The sequence below is a fragment of the Pipistrellus kuhlii genome, unplaced genomic scaffold (genome assembly GCF_014108245.1).
Source record: "Pipistrellus kuhlii isolate mPipKuh1 unplaced genomic scaffold, mPipKuh1.p scaffold_m20_p_35, whole genome shotgun sequence".
NCBI classification, from domain to species: Eukaryota; Metazoa; Chordata; class Mammalia; order Chiroptera; family Vespertilionidae; genus Pipistrellus; species Pipistrellus kuhlii.
The window spans coordinates 3871961-3894432 of record NW_023425535.1 but is presented as its reverse complement, the minus strand read 5'-3'; the positions used below and the strand labels follow the sequence as shown (position 1 = coordinate 3894432).

General features: G+C 42.5%; 2 protein-coding genes across 6 annotated transcripts in view; one reads left to right on the top strand and one right to left on the bottom strand.

The window, feature by feature from the left end:
• The window catches only part of GLUD1 (glutamate dehydrogenase 1), a 40410-nt gene extending 18734 nt beyond the window's left edge, over nt 1-21676 (bottom strand). Inside the window, exons 1-4 of one of the 5 annotated variants that reach the window (XM_036461228.2) lie at nt 21040-21676; nt 9415-9495; nt 8623-8678; nt 4742-4805 (exon numbers count right to left, since the gene is read on the bottom strand). In XM_036461228.2, coding sequence (XP_036317121.1) covers nt 4742-4805; nt 8623-8678; nt 9415-9495; nt 21040-21487 — 649 coding nt within the window. In that variant the 5' untranslated portion in view covers nt 21488-21676. The remainder of the gene's footprint in view (nt 1-4741; nt 4806-8622; nt 8679-9414; nt 9496-21039) is intronic. The other 4 variants (XM_036461230.2, XM_036461233.2, XM_036461232.2 and 1 more) reach the window with 4 other exon arrangements.
• A 358-nt stretch (nt 21677-22034) lies between these two features.
• SHLD2 (shieldin complex subunit 2) overlaps nt 22035-22472 on the top strand; it is a 130579-nt gene continuing 130141 nt past the window's right edge. The window contains exon 1 of the mRNA XM_045570695.1: nt 22035-22130. The gene's annotated coding sequence lies outside the window, so the exon portion shown is untranslated. The remainder of the gene's footprint in view (nt 22131-22472) is intronic.

Below are 22472 nucleotides of genomic sequence, written 5' to 3'. Positions count from 1 at the left end.
GCTAGGGAACTTTAGATTTCACTTAGGGAAATGAAGTCATGGAGATATTTCTAAATGTTTCACTACCAAATTTATACACACACAATGTTACATGGAAATTCCTCCGCTGGCATTTACGTGGAAGATAGCTATGTGCAGGATAAGCCACTCAGTACGGCTTCTGTATGTGCAGCATTGGCAAATCAGTCTGGCCTTTGGATCTCAGTTCCGTAAACTGCAGCCAGATACCATCGCCATCAGCTCTGATGAAGAGGACTGTTGAGGGCAGAGAGTACCAGCATATGGTACGGTACCACACCTTTCTGGCTGTAAGATCTCCTCAGCTAATAGGAGGAGGAAAAAGGACACTGCTAAAGCAATTGCATTAAGGCCACATTACTTTTACACACGATGGAATGCTGTTCTGACCTATTATTCAAAGCTTACTCAGTGTACATAAAGTTTTAGGCCTTGGCTTTCAATTCCTCAGATCACAGTAAACAAATATAACAAGTTAGCTCAAAAGCAGCCATAGGTACCAATGACTGTACACAGTGAAATTCAGATAAAAATGTGTTGCCTGGCTGGCTTGGCTCAGTGGTTGACCTAGGAACCAGGAGATCACTGTTCAGTTCTCAGTCAGGGCACATGCCTGGGTTGTGGGCTTGATCCCCAGTGGGGGACATGCAGGAAGCAGCCAATCAACGATTTTCTCTCATCATTAATGTTTCTATCTCTCTCCCTCTCCCTTTCTTTCTGAAATCAGTAAAACACATTTAAAAAAATGTGTTAAATAATGCTCACTCAAATATGTAAAGGCAGAAATGTGTAGAAATACTTCTACCAAAGAAAGTGAGAATAAAAGGCCGAAACCGGTATGGCTCAGTGGATAGAGTGTCGGTCTTCAGACTGAAAGGTCCCAGGTTCGATTCTGGTCAAGGGCATGTATCGTGGTTGCGGGCAAATCTCCAGTAGGGGGTGTGCAAGAGGCAGCTGATCGATGATTCTCCCTCATCGATGTTTCTAACTCTCTATCCCTCTCTCTTCCTCTCTGTAAAAAATCAATAAAATATATTAAAGAAAGTGAGAATAAAAGGATGATCTACACCCATGTAAATGACTTAGCAACATCACCAAAACAGACATGAGGAAAAATGCAGGTTTATTACACCATGTATATGTTCCTATGTATATATATCTTTCTATGTCTCTATGTATAAAATATGTGCACATAGACCATGTGCATATCTGTATATAAAGTTTGGAAACATATGCACAAACTTGCTCAAGCTCTTTGGATTTCATTCTTGTTTATAGGTTTCTATATTGTTCCAACTGAATAATAAAAACTCATTGCCCCCAAGAAACCAGAACCACCAATCAGAAAGGATATGTGCACCCCTATGTTCATAGTAGCACAGTTTACAATAGCTAAGATTTGGAAACAATGAAGTGCCCATCAGCAGATGAATGGATTAGAAAACTGTGGTACATCTATACAATGGAATACTATGCTGCTATAAAAAAGGAATTTTTATCATTTGCAACAGCATGGATGAAACTGGAGAGCATTATGCTAAGTGAAATAAGCCAGTCAGAGAAAGATAAATATTACATGATCTCACTCATATGTGGGATATAATGATGAACAAAAATAGATCCAGAGACAAATGGCAGAGGAGGTGGTGGTGGTGGTGGTGGTGGGGGTTTAGTGAGCAACCAAAGAACTTGTATGCATGCATATTAGCATGACCCATGGACACAGACATTGGGGCGGTGGGGGCTTGCCCGTGGTGGGAATGGCTGGGAAACGGGAGGGCGGGGGAAGGGAGGGAAATCAGGGAAAAAGGAGACATATGTAAAACTTTAGACAATAAAATCAGAACAATTCATTGTCTTTAGAAAAACACAACTTAAAAAATGGTTAAACTGCGTGGCTCAGCAGTTGAACGTCGACCTATGAACCAAGAAATCACAGTTCAGCTGAGACCGGTTTGGCTCAATGGATAGAGCATCGGCTTGGGGGCTGAGGGACCGGGGTTCGATTCCGGTCAAGGGCATGTACCTTGGCTGCGGGCATATCACCAGTAGGGGGTGTGCAAGAGGCAGCTTTTCGATGACTCTCTATCTCTCTCCCTTCCTCTGTACAAAATCAATAAAATATATTTAAAAAAAAAAAAAAAGAAAAAAAAAAAAGAAATCACAGTTCAATTCCTAATCAGGGCACATGTCCAGGTTGTGAGTTTGATCCCCAGAGTGGGAGGGGCGGGGGGTGCAGGAGGCAAGTGCTCAATGCCTCTCTCTCATTGTTGATGTTTTTCTCTCTCTGCCTCTCCCATAAAAACATATTTTTAAAAAATGGTTAAACTATTAAGTCTCTCCAAAATAAAGATCATTCTAACAACTGTACTCTAAGTTCTTTCTATAATTTTTACTTTTAAACCAGAAATATAAGGTACATTTTAAGGTTCTTCTATATTTCAGGGGCCAAGGTCCTAGACGCTGCACTGTTTTGTACAAGTTAGGATGCAATGGATAAAAACTGGTATAAGACAACTTGGAAATGACCACAGTTTACTTTTCTCACTCTGACCTCTTCCCCTACTCCATCTGGAACTCTATGCCCTGGTAGCTTTTTAAAGACATCTTATAAATCTCATGAAGTCTAACTGTCCACACCCATCCTCACCCCACAGGACTTCATGCTTGGAAGAAATACGCTAATTCTAGCCTCATCTTCTGACAAAAGGGCACTAATGGAAACAATACGTCACTGCAAGGGTATTTTTTTTTTTACAAAGTAAAAGGCTGTAAACTTAACAGTTTACAAAGAGGATATTTAAATTCATACAATTAACACACATTAAAAAAAATATAGAAGAAGAAAGAATACTTCCTGACTTAGTTTATTAGCCACTGCTATCCTGATATCCAAGACTTCACAAGAGCACTAGTTGGTTTGGCTCAGTGGATAGAGTGCTGGCATGTGGACTGAAGGGTTCTGGGTTCGATTCCTGCAAAGGACACATACTTGATCTCCAGCCCTGGTCAGGGCAAGTGTGGAAGACAATGGATCTATGTGTCTCTTATATTGACTGGTGTTTCTTTCTTTCTCTCTCCTCCTCCTCCTCCTCCCATTTCTCTCTCTAAAAATATCTTTGGGTGAGGATGAACAATAATGAAAGACCTCACAAGAATTCTGCAGATTAATATTCTTTAGAATATCAAAAAGAATAAAAAACTTATGAATAAACTTTTAAAAGGTAGTGTAAGACTTGTACTCTGAAAACTAACACATCACTGAGAGAAGTCCAAGACCTAAACAAGTGGAAAGATATTCAGTGTTCACGGCCTAGAAGACTTGATATGGTTTTGACAGCAACACTCCACTGTCTTCAGATTCAATGCAACCCCTCACGACATCCCAGCTGACTTTTTTGCAGAAACTGTAAAGCCCATCAATGTGAGAGGGCCAGGACTCAGACTCAGGTTAAAATTACAACCTGAAACTGTGGAAAAGGAAGCCAAGAAATAACATCAATTCCTCAGGGTTTCCCAGGACTAGTTCTGTGCCCTGGAGGGAGAGAGAGAAGTTCTTCTGCTTCCATCTTATGCTATATGAAGCTTGCTGGCCCAGAGGTCCGGTTTAGTTGCATCGTGGGTTAATAAGGAATGGGGCTTTTGCCCAAAATAAGTCAAATTGCTAGTACCTAAGCTTTCAGAGTTTCAAGGAATTACTTTTTAACCTTTGGAACTATAAGATACTTGTCAATATAGAGAAAATTAAGTTGAATACACTCTGACTAATGGGCAATAACTACAGCTGAGTAAAGTATAATATACCGTATTTTTTGGACCATAAGACGCACTTTTTCCCCCCTACACATATACTTTAAAAAAAAAAGTTTTTTTACTTGCCCGGCTCTGTGTGGTCTCTGTGTGTAGGCTATATTTGGACCATAAGACGCAGGGACTTTTCCCCCCACTTCTGGTCCGAAAAATACGGTATGTTGAAAAGGCAAATATTCTAGTAATTTGGTTTATTTTACTAAAACAAATGAAAATATTTCTAGAACAAGAAAAGAAATATATAGGCTCAGTGCTTGCTAATTAAAGATAGAAGAATATTCATATATCACAGAAAAAACATTCCTATTTCTCAAAAAAAAACATATGACACAGATAATTATTAATATGATACTAAAACATCAACCAAATGAAGGTCAGTGCCTTCAGAAATTTAGTCTGGCAAAAGCTCCCAGTAACAAACAAGAATGCCAGAAGCCCTCAAACCCAGCCAGGACAGCAGGGAGCCTCCTGTCTCGGCCTGGCCCCTGCTCTGAAGGCACAGGCATGCTTACGCCTCCAATTCCAGAAGGCACTAGCTTTTTCACTGCTACCAGGTCAGGGTTACTACTGTAACACTGCCTTTTACAGATTTGAAAACCTTTATAGTAATACAGGTATTTGTTAGTTCCTAAAAACATGGCCCAGGGTTTCTGAAGTTGCAATTGATTGTAAAATGCTGTTAGACCGGAACCCTTCGCTGTGAGGAGAGGTGGAGTGGCCTTCCACACTGCACACTGGGAACTGGAATTTCCTGCGAGTGTCACAGAGAGGCCCGGGATCTCACCACATTCCTCTCAGAACCTATGTCTTTCTCAAATTAAAAAGGGAGCACTATCCAGGCACGGGTTCAAATTAAGACAATTACTTTTGAAATGGTCTCATTCTATGTGGAAACCTACATGGCAACACATACCAATAAAGCCTTTCTTGGCCAGTTCCATGGTGAACCTCCTCGTAATCTTTTCCAACTCGTTATCCTGTAAAGAGAAAAACCAAAAACAATGAAAAAGACTTGGATAGGAAAGCCACCTGTAGAGAAACTAGCTGCATCATATTTTCTATGTATGGAACATTTTCACATAGCTTCTTGTTTTTTTCAGAACAACTCATAAAGCAGGCATTTTAAAGATAAAGAAACGAGAGATCAGAAATTAGGTTATACAAACAATAGAGTAGAAGTAGGGTTCTAATCCTAGTTCCTGTTTTCTTTATGAATATAAAATCATGAGCATGGCCTATGTTCTATTTTCATTTAAAGGGCAAGGAGATAAATGAAGATGGCGGCATAGGGTAGACACCTAAATGCAACCTACCACAACAATATTAAATTTACAACTGCAAAACAGAGGAAACATCAACCTGAAACACTAGACGGCTGGCTGAGAGGAAGCTCTACCATCTAGGAAGGAAAGAGGCTCAGCGTCCCTTAGGAACTGTGAAGGTGCGGAGAACATGGAAAAGGCGGCTGCTGGGTTCATTGCTGGCTTATTCAAGGCACCCAGAGAGGGCTGACAGCTAACACGCGGCTGGCTTTCTTGTTCGGGAGGAAAACAGAACTGCCCTATTGCTCTGATGGACAGCCACAGTCAGGGAGAGGCTGGACTGTCAGACAGTGGGCAAAGCTCTCTCGGAGGTCCGTGCAGCCAGCAGCCATTACTGCGGGACTCAGAAACCGGATCCTCTAAGGGAGAGGCTGATGGGAAACCAAAGCTTGTCTGCACCACCTCGAGACTCCGCCCCATCCAAGTGGAACATAGAAACCCTCCCGGAGGCTGGCTTTCTCATTCAGGAGAAAAAAACCAAAACTCTCAACTGCACTGAGACACAACTTTGAGCCGGGAAAAAACTGGCTGCGAGGAAGCAGACAAAACTTGATAACAGCCTTTACCCAAGAGGTTCATGTGCCTGCAACCAATCTTGCGGGACTCGCTGCGAATAGGACTTTCCTAAGGCGGGACTGACGAGGAACCAAAGATTGTCTGTGCCACCCCAAGACTCTGCCCCATCCAATCAGAGCACAGAAGCCCTCCTAGCTGAGACACTCTGATCCTCACAGCCAATTGGCTTGGAGATCGTTTCCCAGTGATACCAACAACAAGCAAGGCTTAACAACAAGACTACAAACACAGTACACAAAGGGCTGAACCAAGACTGTCCCCCACAGGTAACTGGTAAGGCAAACACAGTACACAAAGGGCTGCACCAAGACTGTCCTCAGGTAACTGGTAAGGCTGTGCTACTGGACTCTACCAGGACACCTTGCACACAAAACTATTCCATCAAATCAAGGAAGCAGCTAAAATGCAGAGAAGAGGCAGGACACAAAGGAAGGAAATGGAGGAAAGTAAAAAAAATGGACATTGAGTTCAAAACTACAGTTATAAGATTTTTCAAGAATTTCCTAGAAAAGCCTGATAAAATAAATGAGACCCATGAGGATATGAAAAGGGGTCAACTAGAAATAAAGAATACATTGTCTGAAATAAAAAATATTATAGAATCCTAAAAACAGAATGGAAGATCACAAGAATCAAGTTAAAGATTTGGAACATAAAGAGCCAGAGGATACTCCTCCACAGAAGCAAGAAGACAAGAGAATACCGAAAGTTGAAGATAGTGTAAGAAACCTCTGGGACAACTTCAAGTGAACCAACATCAGAATTATGGGGGTTCCAGAAGAAGAGAGAGAGCAAGATACCGAAAACATATTGGAAGAAATAGTGACAGAAAACTTGCCCCACCTGGTGAAAGAAATAGACTTACAGGTCCAGGAAGCACACAGAACCCCAAATAAAAGGAATCCAAAGAGGACCACACCAAGACACATCATAATTAAAATTCCAAGAGCAAAAGACAAAGAGAGAATCTTAAAAGCAGCAAGAGAAAAGCAGGTAGTTACCTATAAAGAAGCACCCATCCGATTGTCAGCTGATTTCTCAACAGAAACCATGGAGGCCAGACGGGAATGGCAAGAAATATTCAAGGTGGTGAATAGCAAGAACCTACAGCCAAAAATACTCTACACAGCAAAGCTATCACTCTGAATCGAAGACCAGATAAAAAGCTTCACAAATAAAAAAAAACTAAAGGAGTTCATCACTGCCAAACCTGAATTATATGAATTGCTAAAGGGGAGGGGGGGGGGAAGTTCTTTAGGAAAAGGAAGAAGATAAAGATAAAAATTATGAACAACAAAATACGTTAATTATCAACAAGTGAATCTAAAAACCAAGGGAATTAAAAAATCTGATGAACAATATTAACTGGTGAATATAATAGAATCAGAGATATGGAAGGGGAGTGAACTGACAATTCTCAGGGAAAAGGTGAGTGGGGGGGTGGGAAGAGACTAAACAAAAACTGCACCTATGGATGAGGACAATGGGGGGTGGGGAAAGGGCAGAGGGTGAGGTGGGAACCTGGTGGAGGAGAGCAATGGAGGGGAAAAAAAAGAGGAACATTTGTAATAATCTGAACAATAAAGATTTATTAAAAAAAAAAAAAAAAAAAAAGAACATGCCAAAACCAGTTTGGCTCAGTGGATAGAGTGTCAGTCTGTGGACTGAAAGGTCCCAGGTTCAATTCTGGTCAAGGGAATGTACCTTGGTTGCGGGCACATCCTCGGTGGGGTTCTGCAGGAGGCAGCTGGTCAATGTTTCTCTTTCATCGATGTTTCTAACTCTCTATCCCTCTCCCTTCTTTCTCTTTGTAAAAAATCAATATATATTAAAAAAAAAAAAAAGAACGAAAAAAGGGCAATTTTTAAAAATATATATATTTTATTGATTTTACACAGAGAGGAAATGAGAGGGATGAGAGAGAAACATCGACCAGCTGCCTCCTGCACACCCCCCACTGGGGATGTGCCTGCAACCAATGTACATGCCCTTGACCGGAATTGAACCCAGGACCCTTCAGTCCCCAGGCCGACGCTCTTCCACTGAGCCAAACCGGCTTCGGCAAAAGGGCAAATTTTTTAAAAGAATAAAATCACATATTTATTATGTTTGTGTACAAATGTTAATTTCATACTATAAAAAGCATAATAACAACTAGATTCATTAACTTGGACCTAAGCATATGCAGTAAGATTTTTATCAGATTAGGTAAGATATTTGTCACTAGAATCTTGAGATCCTGATATATAAATCTCAGATCACAGTAATTTAAAAATCCTAGCTAATAAAGAAAATATGTTAATTGACCCTCATGCTATCACAAAGATAGCAGCACCCACAGCCAATAAGGAATATGCTAATTGACTACCACATCCTCAAAGATGGCAGTGACCACAGCAACAAGATGGTGGTGCCCAGTTCCCTCAGCTGCCCCAGCCACCCTGAGCCATCCGAGGCTCAGATAACCAGCCCCAGCTGAGGCTTGCGCTGCCAGCAGTGGCAGCAGCAGAGGTGTGATGGGGTGTCGCCTTCCCCTGATGGCTTGGTCACCTCCTGCCCCTAAGGGCTCTTGGACTGTGAGAGGGGACAGGCTGGGCCAAAGGACCCGCCCCCTCTCCAGTGCATGAATTTTCATGCACCGGGCCTCTAGTATAAACATAAGTGCCTAAGAATATGAAGGTATTAATTATCCTTTAACCAAGTATGAAAATTGACATTAAGCAGGTGACCTCTTATATGGCAAATACTCAATGAGTTATTTACTTGATTTTCCATTCCTTTTAAAAGGGATAGAGACCATTAACATCACTGGTATTGGGGGCAGGAGCACAGACATCTAGTAACTTCAAGTCTTTTGCCAATGCACCACATGCACAGATGCCATTATGATACTTACACTATAGTTCTTGGGGTTGATTTTAACACCAGCTTTGGCACCCCCAAATGGCACATCTGAAACAGAAGGCTGAAAGTTGTTATTCCAAAGAAAGGATAACAAAGTTAAAAAGGAAAAAAGCACTATGCAACATTACAAAGATGTGCATGATTTTAAATTAATTTCAGAAAATTCAAGCAATAAACCATATTGACCTCTTCTAAAACATTGCACTTCAAAATTCTAGTGAATAGAAATTATAAACCCAGGCAAGTTACAATGCATACTTAAATCAGTGTGCTTAACTATTTCTGAAAGCAAACAGCATACTTATTTTCCTTCTCGTATAATCTGCTCTTATGCACCAGATTTTATGGAAAGGACCTTGAACAAAGGTCTATACTTAAAGAAAATTCAATTAGATGATATAAAAAGTTCCCCATTTAAAAACAGGCTAAATCTAGCTCTGGCCAGTGTGGCTCTATTGGTTGAATGTCTTCCCTTGCACTGAAAGGTCACTAGTTTGATCCAGTTAGAGCACATGCCCATGTTGTGGTGTGTATGGGAGGCAATTGATCAATGTTTATCTTTCTCTCTCTCTTTTCCTCTAAAAATCAATTTAGAAACATTAAAAAAAGACTAAATCTTAATTAAGACTAACTGGAAAATGATGTAAGCCTTAAACTGTGAAATAAACAAACAAAAAAATCAGTTCTCATAAAATATATTTCTCCAACATCTTAAAAGTAACCTTGTAAATATACATTTTTCCCTAAAGAGCTCTCTTTGGTAACAACAAAAGAGATCACTTACCAACCACTGCGCACTTATATGTCATCAGAGAAGCCAAAGCTTTCACTTCATCTACACTCACGTCAGTGCTGTAACGAATACCTGTAGTGTTTAAAAAAAGGGAAGGGGAGGGAAAAAGAAAGGAATGCATTTAGAACATCCTCACAGGTTAAAAAAATGCTATAAATAGAAAATGTGCCTCCTTTTACATTGTACACCCTGGTTATTTCCAAGAACACGCAAAAAAGCTAAGGATGAGAAGTCAATATGAAAGGCCAAAGAGGGAAAGCTGCGAGTCGACACCCAAAAAGCGCAGCAGGGCGAGCAGTGACCTGAGTTTTAAGCATTCTGATAGAGAGACTGGGGTTGAAGCCCCGTTTTTGCTCTCTGGCAGGAGTAGCTAAGAGCATCATATAGCGTTCCCAGGCATTTAGAGAGGAAAAAAGAACTGGTCTTTCAGTGACTGACAATCCAGTAAGAAGTAACTATGATTTCACAAGAAAAAAAATTACCTTCAAATAAATGATTTGTACACTTTTAGGAAAGCAACTAACTCAAAGTTTTATTTTCTTTTGCTCTATGGTTTGGGTGATTTGGCAGTGGGGAGTTCAAAGAATTTTCCCTCCCTCCCTCCCTCCCTCCTTCCCTTCCTTCCTTCCTAACTTTCTTTATTGACTAAGCTATCACATATTTGTCCTCATCCCCCACATTCCCATCCCGAACCCCTCCCCATGCATGCCCCCTCTCTCAAGGAATTTGCTTTCTGACAATATACAGATATGGGCAAGTGGATAATCCACAAGTATGACAGATCCAACTTCGATACCAGATGGCAAATAGATGGTACACTCAGAGCGCCTTCCGCCCTTCACTCACTCCACTGCTAGCTGTCTTAACTAAGAAATGAGCAAGCTGAGAAAGCCATCTCTCATTCCTGGGGACAAGCAATTCTTTTCACTCTTTATACAAGGATGGATGGCAACCATATAGGCAACTTAACCGGTGTTTCATAGAGGGGACACAGAAATTAGGTATACCCACTACTTAGGTTTTAGGAGTCTTAATCAATCACACCCTTCTAAGCTGTGCAGGGCTAAGCCATGTTTTGCACTCCACAGTCCATTGCTTCTTAACCTCAAGGAAGAAGGCCTGAGTGTTTGCACATTAATTGGTTGGGCATCATCCAGGGTATCTGGGTGAAGCTAGGTACAACTTCCCCAGAGTCCCAGGAAATGGGGGACGAAGGGACATCTCAAAGAGTTCTGGAGAAAAAGAATTCCAGATGGAAATACACTAGTATACTATCTAATGAATGGCAGTTTAAGGAGACTTTCCTAGTTATTTTTAAAAGCTAGTTTCTTATGTCTCAGAAAACATCTATTTATACATAAATTATGCTTTAAGAGAATTTTATCTATTGTGCATGTGATCATAAAGAGCAAATTCTGAAGCTGAACATGTGTCTGTAGCTTATTAGAAAAATAAAATGATTACTTTAGCAAGGGACCTTTTAGATCTTAATAGAATGGGTTCTCAGAACACATCTGTGGGATAAAGTTGTTATTAAGATGCTAAGACTGAGAAATAACAGGTATATTGTTATTTGTTTAGCAAATAGCCAATGTCTGTACAGGCTGATTCCTCCCCCATTTCTCAGGTCCCTGTTATAAACTTTCCATTCCATGAAGCCCTCCCTGGTCACCCCATTTAAAATAGCACCTCTTCCACACCCACTTTCTAGCCCCCTCTGTTTTATTTTATGTTTTACCACGAACTTAGTTATCTACCTGTTGACCTCCTGGCTTGCCCATGAAGACTGCTTTATTTCCTGATGTCTCTTAACAGAAAATGACATGTATAAAACACTTAAACACATGTTGAATAATATATAAATATTTCTTGACACTTAAAACTTAAGGTGGAAAGAGAAAAGCTATGGCCACTAAATTCTGATATACATGTAAATGCTATATAATTCACCCTAAGTGCCAAGACAAAAAAGTATTGAAAAGCAAAAGTACTAGCACCTAAAATATACTCCAGACAAAAATAATAGAAGTTATAAGATTAAGACCAAGTATTTGCATTGAGGCCTGTGCAGTTCCCAACCTGTCCGTAGTTTGGAGTTGCTATCTGCCTCATAAAGCAAAGAGGATTTATCTTCCGGGAAGACGAAGCTGTCTCCTCCAAGCCCCCTACATAGAAAAACAAAACAAACAACCCCAGTATGTGTCTTCCAAATGAAATGGGAAAGTGACTGGCTGGGATGCAGTGTCCAGCACGTCCTAAGCAGGGCCCCGGCGAGTCAGGCGGGGAGCACCTGTCACCTGGGAGGTGCAAACACTGCTCGTTGGCTTCGTTGCCAGGATTGCACAGGACAATGTGTGTGAGGCTTAATGAACCGTAATTTCCTTTTTTCTCAAGATAAATTCATGGGGATAGTAAAACAGTTTATTATTAGTTTGTATTCCTCCTATTACACATAAAGCATATTTTTCATTACCTTTCAAGCCCATGGAAGTAGTCACCGAGTTATTTTTATTTTGCTTGCTGTTTTAACATGCTGCAGAACAGTAGTTTTATTGCTAGTTTTACCCAGTAGCCAAATAAGTTTCTATTGAACGAATACAAAAAACATTTTAAAATTAAATACCCATTGCATTTTGAAGTTATTTATTACATGTTCTTACAAGCTAATGTCTCATTAAAGTATGCCACTTTAACGAAACCAGTTTGGCTCAGTGGGTAGAGCTCGGCCTGCAGACTGAAAGGTCCCAGGTCAAGGGCATGTACTTTGGTTGCGGGCACATCCCCAGTAGGGGGTGTGCAGGAGGCAGCTGATCAATGTTTCTTTCTCATTGATGTTTCTAGCTCTCTATCCCTCTTCCTCTCTGTAAAAAATCAATTAAAAAAAAAGTGTGATACTTTGTAAAACACTGTGTAATATGCAGCGAGATTCTCGTGATCCACCTGCAATGTGTTAAGTGGGAAAAATGATAGTAAAAGTTACTTAAACTGTTAATCTGAAAAACACAGTCTCCATGTACCATAAATAAAATACTCTGTAGCAACACTTGAGACAAAACAAACTCCAGTAATAGAGTTACTCACATGCAGGGAAGCTAGTTGCTCTTCCTCCTCTGGGATTGGAAACCAAAGACAATTACTAAAAACATATTGTCACCTGGAAATTCTTAACTATATCATGCTGAACACTAAGAATATGACTGCAGCCGGACCGGTTTGGCTCAATGGATAGAGCGTCGGCTTGGGGACTGAAGGGTCCTGGGTTCGATTCCTGTCAAGGGCATGTACCTTGGTTTCGGGCTTATCCCCAGTAGGGGGTGTGCAAGAGGCAGCTGATCGATGACTCTCTTTCATCGATGTTTCTAACTTTCTATCTCTTTCCTCTCTGTATAAAATAATATATATATATATATTTAAAAAAAAGAAAAAAAAGAATATGACTGCAAAAAAGAGACACTCCACTGAGATTGTAAATTCAATGGATTAGCGGAACCGGACTACTGAAGGGCAAAATGATATGACACATACTTCGAAGTTCTGCAAAGGGAAAACCTAGCATTTTTGGATGCCTAAAATACCTCAATACTCAATTTGAAGACAAAGCTGTTCAATATGCACATAGATACAAGAGAGCCAGAAAACCGTAAAATATTTCAAAGCAAAATAAACCAAGGAAGATCATATATTTGCAGTCTGAATATTCTCACTTTTTATAAGGCCGGGTGGGAAGTGCGGCAGAAAAGGTAAAGGTGAGCAGGACCACCCTAGCTTGGGCCTGTGGACTGAAGGGTCAAGGACTTGCAGGCTCCCTTCCCATCCAAGTGGGGGCACATGTGGGAGGAAGCCAATCCAATCGATGTGCCTCTCCACTCTAAAAATCAATGGGGGGAAATGTCTGGGGCAAGGATTAACAACAAAAAATGGAGCAGAGACAAAGATCATATGGGACATGGGGACATAAGTGAGAAAGGAGGAAAACCTTACTCTAGAAATGGAAAGTAAATTATGTGTTTTGCCTCCTAGTCTTGCAGCACGGTTTGCCAGCCTCTGTGACACCAGCATTGGAATGCGTGGGAAGAAGTCAGCTGCGTCTTGAACAGGGCTGGCATTTTCAGTGAAAAGCTGGCTAACCTATAAAGCACATGGGGTGATTACACAGGTGTGGACCACAGGACTTCTACCATTAAAATGGCTCTAAAATCAAGGACAACTTTCAGATGCTAACAGAGTGATCTGCGCTTTCCATTCAGAGAAACTAAAGAAAAACCACCCATGGCAGTGTTTATTATTTATCAAGCTTGGTAAGGTTGGAGGATGGGCTGGTGATAGAATTAAGTACCTACTTTGCAATGGGAACTTTGAAATCATCCCTTTCATTTAAGAGAAATTAGCTGTTCTGAGCTAACTGGTATGCAGATGTCTCAGAAGGACATTAATGAAATGCATAGCAGTTAGCTAAAATAGCTAATTTCTACACACAGCACAAAGTATTTCTGCCTTTAAACTTACTTACCAAAAAAATTCCTTACTATCCTCAAAAACCTAACCATTGGTGTGCACTAAGTTTTTCTAGGAGAATTAAAATTCAAGAGCAAAAACTAGTTGAAGTTGCTATGGTAATGAAGAAAACATCAGCTTGAAAGAGTCAGTGAAAACCACAACTTGAATTGGCCTGTGTTTTTCCTTTTTCTAGTTGATACAAAACCAGAAACATACCAAAAAGCTCCTAGCGACCAAATCATTGTTTCTTATGCTGAATCATTAAACACATTCATGAAAATTCATACGTTTTTTAAATTATGTGAACCTGTATCTTTTAACAGGGTTTGATTTATTCACCAGAAATTCAATTTCCAACTGTATTCTCTCACTTTTCAGAATTTTCTCACTTAATACTAACATAATTTCCTAAACTCACAGAAAAAGCTGAAACCTCCTATGATTACCACTTAGGGGTGACCATTCTTAGCAACTTAAGTGTATATGTATCCTTCCAAATAATTTCCCTGTATTTATGTACATACATATCTATAGATATATAGCTTTGTCTTGTCCTTAAGTAATTAACTTACAGTCCAATGAATGAAATAATAATAATAATAATAATAATGATAATAATAAAAGCACTTTAACAGGGGGATCTTGTTAATTTTTAATAGATTCCTTATTCTGATAATTCTAACAGTAAACTTAGAGTCACACCTTCATACCAATAGGTTTTGGAAACCATGTTAGTTCAAAGACATTTAGCAAAAAGATAACAGTAACTCACTCTAAAAAGGTTCCAAGGTTTGAAATTTTGATATCCAGTTTCATGTAAATTATTCACAAGTCTAGCTGATATCTGAGATAGATCTTGAGAGAGGAAACATATTATAGGTGGACGGGAGACAAGATATGTATGGTCAGCTACCACATGGCTGTATTTCCAATGTTCCCAAGATCACTTTAAACCAGATTTACTTATTTTCAAATCCCATTACTCTTTCCTTAGATAAATACCGTATTTTTCGGACCATAAGATGCACTTTTTCCCCCCCAGAAGTGGGGGGAAAAAGTCCCTGCGTCTTATGGTCCAAATATAGCCTACACATATACTTAAAAAACAAAGTTTTTTTACTTGCCCGGCTCTGTGTGGTCTCTGTGTGCTTGCCCGGCTCTAAAATGGTTCTAAATGCTGCTGTTTACTTTACAGGGTTGATTACATGTGTTTATGACTGTGATGTTGGGTTTTAATGCACATAAAATATTTTAGGACACTATTTGTTTCAGAATCTTTTTTTCTTCATGTCCCTTCTCTAAAAACTGGTGCGTCTTATGGTCCGGTGCGTCTTATGGTCCGAAAAATACGGTACCTTTTTTGTCCCTAATCCCATCATTTTTCCTACTGGTGCCTCAGGCTAGAATTTTGCACTATCTTTGACTCTTTCCTTCAGTCCATACCACCATCCTTCACAATGGTTTATCTGTCCTTTACTTTAGTCTCTCTGGCCCTACCTATCACATCATTTCCAGCTATAGGGTGCTAGCTTTCTGTGCCCTCTTAGGTTCATCATTACCCATCAGCAACCTCCAAGGAAAACTTTCTGCTCCCACACTTGGACACGGTATGGGGGTTCCACACCAGTAATTCTCCACTTCTCCAAACACCAACTGGGTGTCCTATAATTTAGTTCACTTTTGACACTGACGACCCAGTTGGTGCATACTCCACAAGTAAAGGGCTCACTCCCAAAAGACCTCCCCCCCCCCATTTCAGTTACACTACTGCCTGCTGAGGGTTCCCACACTTCTGCCCAACTTGGGTACAAGCTGGAGGTTCCCACATACCCCTCCTCAGGTTTGATAATTTGCTATATGGCCCACAGAACTCGAGGAAACACTTCACTTACTACATTTACTGGTTTAGTAAGAGGGTCCTGAGTACAGGAGTTTCTGTGCCTGAGAAGTTGGAATATGCCATCCTCCTGGCACATGAATGCCTACCGAGAAGCTCTCCCAACCCAGTAGTTTAGGCATTTTTATGGAGACTCCGCCACAGAAGCATAACGAATTATTAACTCAGACTCCTGCTCCTCTCTTCCACTGGAGGGTGGGAGGTGGGGCTGAGAGTCCCAGGATTTTTACCTCAGGTCACCTTTCTGGTGACCAGCACCATCTTGAAGCCAATCTTCTGGCCCACGGAGAGTTGCCTCATTAGGTTAAAAGATGTTCCCACAACCCAGAAAGTTACAGGGTCTTAGGAGCTCTGTGTCAGGAAATGAAGTCAAAGACCAACTATTAGCACAAATGATGCTTCTAACACCCCTATCACTCAGGGATTCCAAGGATATTAAGAGTTCTGTCAGGAAGGGGGTTAGGAGAGTACAAGAGACAATAAATAAATGAATAAATAAATAAATAAATAAATAAATAAATAAATAAATTTGTGACATTTGTTACGTCACAAAAACTTACTTTTCACTATTTACAGTCTGTCCCCATCACACTCTCACTTCAGACCTGGAGTTAAGCCACCCTCTACTTCTCTCATAAGTGACCTTTGCCCACTCAATTTCTATCAGCCTTCCCTACTTCCAGATCCAGACTGCTTCTCCCCGTTATCTTCTTTGAATTATTACAGCAGCACATTGTTTGTTGTATTTTCAATTTGTCATTTCTTGATGGTTTCTGAAAAAGGAAAATGCTGAAAAAATGTACTTAGCTGAAAACAAAGAGAATAATATAATGCCGAAGAGATTTTGGTTTTTGCTCTATTTTGGGGAAATGAAAAAACATTTCAAAAAACAAAACAAAGCAATCAATGTGTGTGTTTTTTAAGTCTCTTATAGATAGTTCCCCAACAAAGGATGGTACATGACACAAAGAAGGCAATTAACAGATATTCAATAGATACATTAACTGTCAGAAATCCCATGAACTAATGTTCTTTAAATATTAAGTTTAAAACTGTTGCCTTTAAGGAAAGGAAACCTCACATAATGGAAAAGCTGATTTATTTGAGATACAGTCTATGGTTTGTAAATCCAATATGGGTACTGTTACCTTTGATTACTCCTTTGCTGTTTCTCTCTTGGTAAGAAATTAAAAAATAGTTCATATAAATCCTATGGCCAATATGTACAATATGCTTTTTGAAAGGCCTATGATGACCTATATTTTGTGACAATGACAAACGACAGAAGGGGTAATATTACTGACAACCTTTGTAATTGTCATTTAGGTCATGTTCATATTTTCCTCCAGCCAAGAAGTAATTAAGAAAATTAGGTCTCTTAGTCTGACTCCAAGAATAATTAAGAAAAATAATAGCAATTCTTAATAAACAAAGATTTTTCTTAGTTTTTAAGGAAGAGCCACTCAGAAAAAAACTATTTAAAAATTATTTCATTGAAAATTCTTAACACATGTAATAATTGAGAAATGCATTGTTCTGGCTACATATGAAACTGTTAAACACCAAAGCTCTTCAAACAACTTTTAATGGAAAAAGCTTTCTTTAAAATGTTATTTCAGCCCAGCTGGCGTGACTCAACCTAAGAACCAGGAGGTCACACAGTTTGATTCTTAGTCAGGGCACATGCCACATTTGTGGGCTCCATCCCCAGTGTGGGGTGTGCAGGAGGCAGCTGATCAATGAGTCTCTCTCATCATTGATGTTTCTATCTCTCTTCCTCTCCCTTCATCTCTGAAACCAATATATATATAACAAAAACAGTGCTAAACCCACCTTCTTCCCACTATAAGCCATAAAGTTCATGTTCAATGATTATTTCTTGAACTTAATTTCAATACTGCCAATTTGGAGTTTAATACATACTGGTGCTTGTCCTCCGATTTCTGATGCCCCAATTCCTGCAAAGTGTACTTTGCATCTAATGAGTGAGCATATCTTCCTGCATCTGGGTTTTTACTGAAAAGCAAATAACGAGCTAGGTGGATTCACACAAACTCTGGGAAGATTGATAGCAATCTGATATAGGTATCAATCATTATCTTAGCTTTTCTTGAGTAGATTTGGAATGTGTGTGGAGGGGTTGCGGATGAGTTTAGAGGCTTTTGGCTCCCTTTCCCCTTTTCCCTCCTCCTCCCCACTAAAATAAAAGGCCTTTATAATAGCAACACAGTTCATTAAAATAACAACAGCAGCAATGTAAAACCTCAGGGCTAAGGGCTATTGGTGTAGAAGACCTACAAATTACCCATAATCTAACTGACTTCCAGATTGGATCAATCCGAAATTTAATTTACCTACAAAGACTACATTTTATCTTGTGGCAGCAGATGGAGACACACTCTCATACTTTCTTCTTCAAAGCACTACCACTCACCACAGTCATAGCCCAGAGGCCGAGGGAGACAACCAAACCATAGCTGCCTGCACCCTGCATCCTGTTGCCCAAAGTCAAGAACAAAGACCATCTACCTCCTACAGTTTCCTTTTTGCATTTTGGCTCTTAAAAAAAAAGTCAAGCCCTCGCTGGCCTGGCTCAGTAGATAGAGCATTGGTCTGCACTGAAGGCTGCCTTGATTCTGGTCAAGGGCACATGAATGGGTGGCAGGTTCAATCTCCAGTAGGGGGCATTCAGGAGACAGCCGATTAATGATTTTCACTGATGTTTCTAACACTCCTTTCCTTTCTGACATCAGTGAAAAAATATTTTTAAAAAAGAGGGAAAAACTTAGTGAAGTTTATATAGGGATTATGCAAAGCATCTTTTAAAATTTCAATCCTAACATATTCTGTATTTCTAAGACCACAGTGAAACCAAAGAGGTTAACAACTTCCTTTTAAGTAAAATATGCTTTAAATGTTTAAGTGGAGGAAAAAACTCCACTGAAAGTTCCTCTTAGAATATACATTCTCTGCAATCAGACAAGGATGATAAATGGGTACAAGATCCTTGAGTGCCATGAAAGCAAAGCATAGAAGTCAGCAAATTTCTCTTAATCACCCATTTATTATACTGTTCTTTATCTTAAGCACACAAAAATATTTTTAAGATATGAAAACCATAGCAAAACCAATCTTCCCCAAACCTATTTTCTCCATACTTTCAAATTCTGAAAGAGAATAAACCTATCACTATAGAGGTCAATTTTCTTTTATATTATCTGCTGCTGTTGGTTAGTTAAAATTCAATTTCTCAATGTTTATATGTTGGGAGTTAATAGAGCTTTCAGTGGCATGCCTTCTTATAAATGGGATAATGGAAGAGAAAATTGTATCTTACACTCTACTCCAGTGTTCGACAAACTCATTAGTCAACAGAGCCAAATTTTTTAAACTTAAACTTCTTCTAACGCCACTTCTTCAAAATGACCCACCCAGGCTGTTGGTATTTTGTGGAAGAGCAACATTCAAGGGGCAAAAGAGCCACATGTGGCTGGCGAGCTGCAGTTTGCTGACCAAGGCTCTAGCATAAGCAAGTGCTACAATAACTGCTTCAGGATGTCTGATGCAATTTGTTGCTAGGTTCAATATTATGGTATTATAAATGCTGTGGCAACAAGAGGAAGAGGACCAACCAGCTGTGGTAAACTTTAGTGAGTTTGCGGAGTTGTGATTTATAATGATAGGAGAGGGCTTGGCTATAGAACTTCCTGGAAAAAATCAAATCCTGCAGAAAAAACAGCTAGTTCATTTGTATGTCTTTTAAGCAACTGGAAAATACTGACAAAACAGTAATATGAACTTGACATTCATTTTAAAGTTCCACCGCAGGTTCGCTCTATCCACTGAGCCAAACTGGTTAGAGCCACTGCAGTTTAATATTTGCTAATTCTGCTTCTTCCTCCAACATTCTTGTTTGCTGTTCTTGGGCGTCTGAACATGTTCTTGGTTTAGAGAATAAGAGAGTGGTAGGCAGACAGGCAATGGAGGAGACTGATAGAATGTACATTTTATATAAGTTTGGAGCTGGAAAGGGAATCTAGAGGTCAAAGTGGTTGACGTTGATTTTAGAACAGGAAACGTAAAGGATAATAAAGTGTTACAGATTAAGTCATAAAAGTGGGTGGGACCAATGCAAATTTAGCCAGCAAGTAAAAGTAAATCATTAAACAGTTTAAACCTTTGTTCCCCAGCTGAGAATGCCAGCAGTGGTCAATTTTTTTTTTTCTGGTAGAGAGCTTTCTAAAAATTATCTTTAGAAGTCAGCTGGTAAAATAGAACCCTGTGTCAGGTTTACAGAGACAAAGGGCACAGCCCCACAGCTCTCTGCAAACTCCAGCAACTCTTTACCTTCCTATTTTAGGTTACTTTTAAGCACCTTTAAAAATGTATAGTGAAATTTCTTAGAGGAAATACGAAAAAAAAACACCCAACCCTCACACTTTCATTTTCTGAAAGAAAGCAATATGACTGCATAAGCTAAATCCACACCCAAAAATTTAAACTATGTATAGGATATCTTGGTGGTTACCAAATTGTAACCGATTCAACTCCTTTCTTCACCCAGTTATCTCTTCCCCCAGCTCGAATCCGGAGCTAGCCAGGCCCAGCACACACCCCCGGGCTATTTCATTCCATTGGCTGGCGGGCCCGCCAGCGGTCTACACCCTTTAGATTTACTGTCAGGACGCCCGGTGTTTGTCAGAGGTGTTACACTGCTCATGCATTACTATTCTGTACAAAACGAAAGCTGTCAGGATAGGAAAACAATTTAACAGGTCAACGTGCAATTAACAAATTCCTCTCGTTAAAACTGTCTAGATTTCAAAACTAGAGGCAGTTCATCTTTATGTTGCTGTATCCTGCCACTCGTGCAGAAAGAGGGAAAAATCACCAAGTTATTTCATAAGCCGCATTCGGGTGAGTCACAGAAGCCCACAAAAACTCGCCAGGCACACAGATGGCCAGGCGTTCCCGTTTCCAGAGCGCACTTCGCCGGGACCCGCCCTGTGACACCCAAAGGCGCAGCGCCCGGCGCTCCTCCGCCGCCTCAGGCCCCCGGGCGCTGCGGGCAGGGAGGGCCGGCTCCCGGGGCCAGGGCGGGAAGCCCCCGCCGCCCAGCCCGGCGTGGGCAGCCGAGGCCCGTTGCCCGGGGGGGGGGGGGGGGGGGGGGGGGGGGGGGAGGGGAGAGGCCGGGCGCAGGGCAGCGGGCAGGGCGCGCTCACCTCCCTTGCAGGGCGTGCGGTGCTGGCTGTGCTGGGCCCGGTAGCCCTCCACGACCTCCCAGGAGCCGTCGTCGCGCCGGATGGGGAAGGACAGGCTCAGCACATGGTTGCAGGGCTTGATGATCCGCAGGATGCCGCGCACCCGCTTCCGCTTCTGCTCCTCGCTCTCCCGGGTCTTGAGGTCCTCCACCAGCTTGTCCTCCACGATGCTGGCGCCGCGGTCGAAGAAGCCCTCCACCATCTTGAAGAAGTTGGGGTCGTCCTCGCGGTCAGCCGCCGCCTCGCTGTAGTGTCGCCGGGTGGGCGGCGGGAGCCCCGGCTGCGGGGCGGCGGCGGCGGGCTGCCCGCGGGCCCGGCCCAGCAGCGCCGCCGCGTCGGCTGCGGCGGAGCCCAGGGCGGCGGGCCCGGCGCGGGACAGCAGCAGCGCTTCGCCCAGGCAGCGGTACATGGCGGCGGCGGAGGCGCTCGGGGAGGCTCGGGGCCGTGGGAGGGGAGGACGGCCCGGCGCGGGCTGCCCTTTTATCCGCAGCTTCCTGCCTTCGCGAGCTGTCCCCTCCCCTCGGCGCTCGCCGCCTCCCCGGGAGGACGGACTCCGGGCCCCCGACCGACGTCGCCGTGAAAGGCAGGGCGGGGACGCACCGCCCTGGAGCCGCCCCTCCGCCTTCGCCGGGCCCGCCCCGGCCTCCTAGGCGACGGCGCGTGCCGGCCGGGCCAGCGGGCACTCGGGGACGCGCAGGCGGGAGGAGGGTGTGTGTGCGCGCGGGCCCTCGGGGACGCGCAGGCGCGGAGGGGTGTGTGTGCGCGCGCGGGCCCTCGGGGGCGCGCAGGCGCGGGGAGGGTGTGTGCGCGGGTCCTCGGGGACGCGCAGGCGCAGGCGGGCCGGCGCGCATGCTCTCCAGGCCGCGCGGGCCTGGAGCATCCCAGGGAGGGCGGAGTCTCAGGTCAGTGCGTGGCGCCCCAGGCGCGGTGCGGGGTACTTGAGGGGGGTTTTCTGGGGCGGGGCCTGGCCCGGGAGGGGGCGCGCCTGCCTGTGGGGGGCGCTGAGAGGCCGGCCTCGGGACTGCAGGCGGTGCGGTTGGCGGCGGGCCGCGGTGAGTCACGGTGTCCCTCTCGCCGCCCTGGGCCCGGAGGCCGCCGCTGCCCCCCGGGCCTGCCCTAGCGGTCCGGGCGGCCGAGGAGCGGCGGTCGGAGGCCGGCAGGGAGGGCTGTTTGCAGGGCACCGCGAAGAAGTTGGTGTCAGCCGGAGCTGCACTTCTGAGGTGGCTTGCAGAAACTGGAAAGGAGAAAGCCTGGGATCTGGGGAATCCCTTACTGTCAGGCTAATTCTGTCCCTTTTAACCACTCATCCGGTGATATTGAGATAAGATTAGTTACGTAAATCGCTGTTGTAGCTTTCTAACATTTACTGCCGCACATCCACTTTTCAGTGAGGA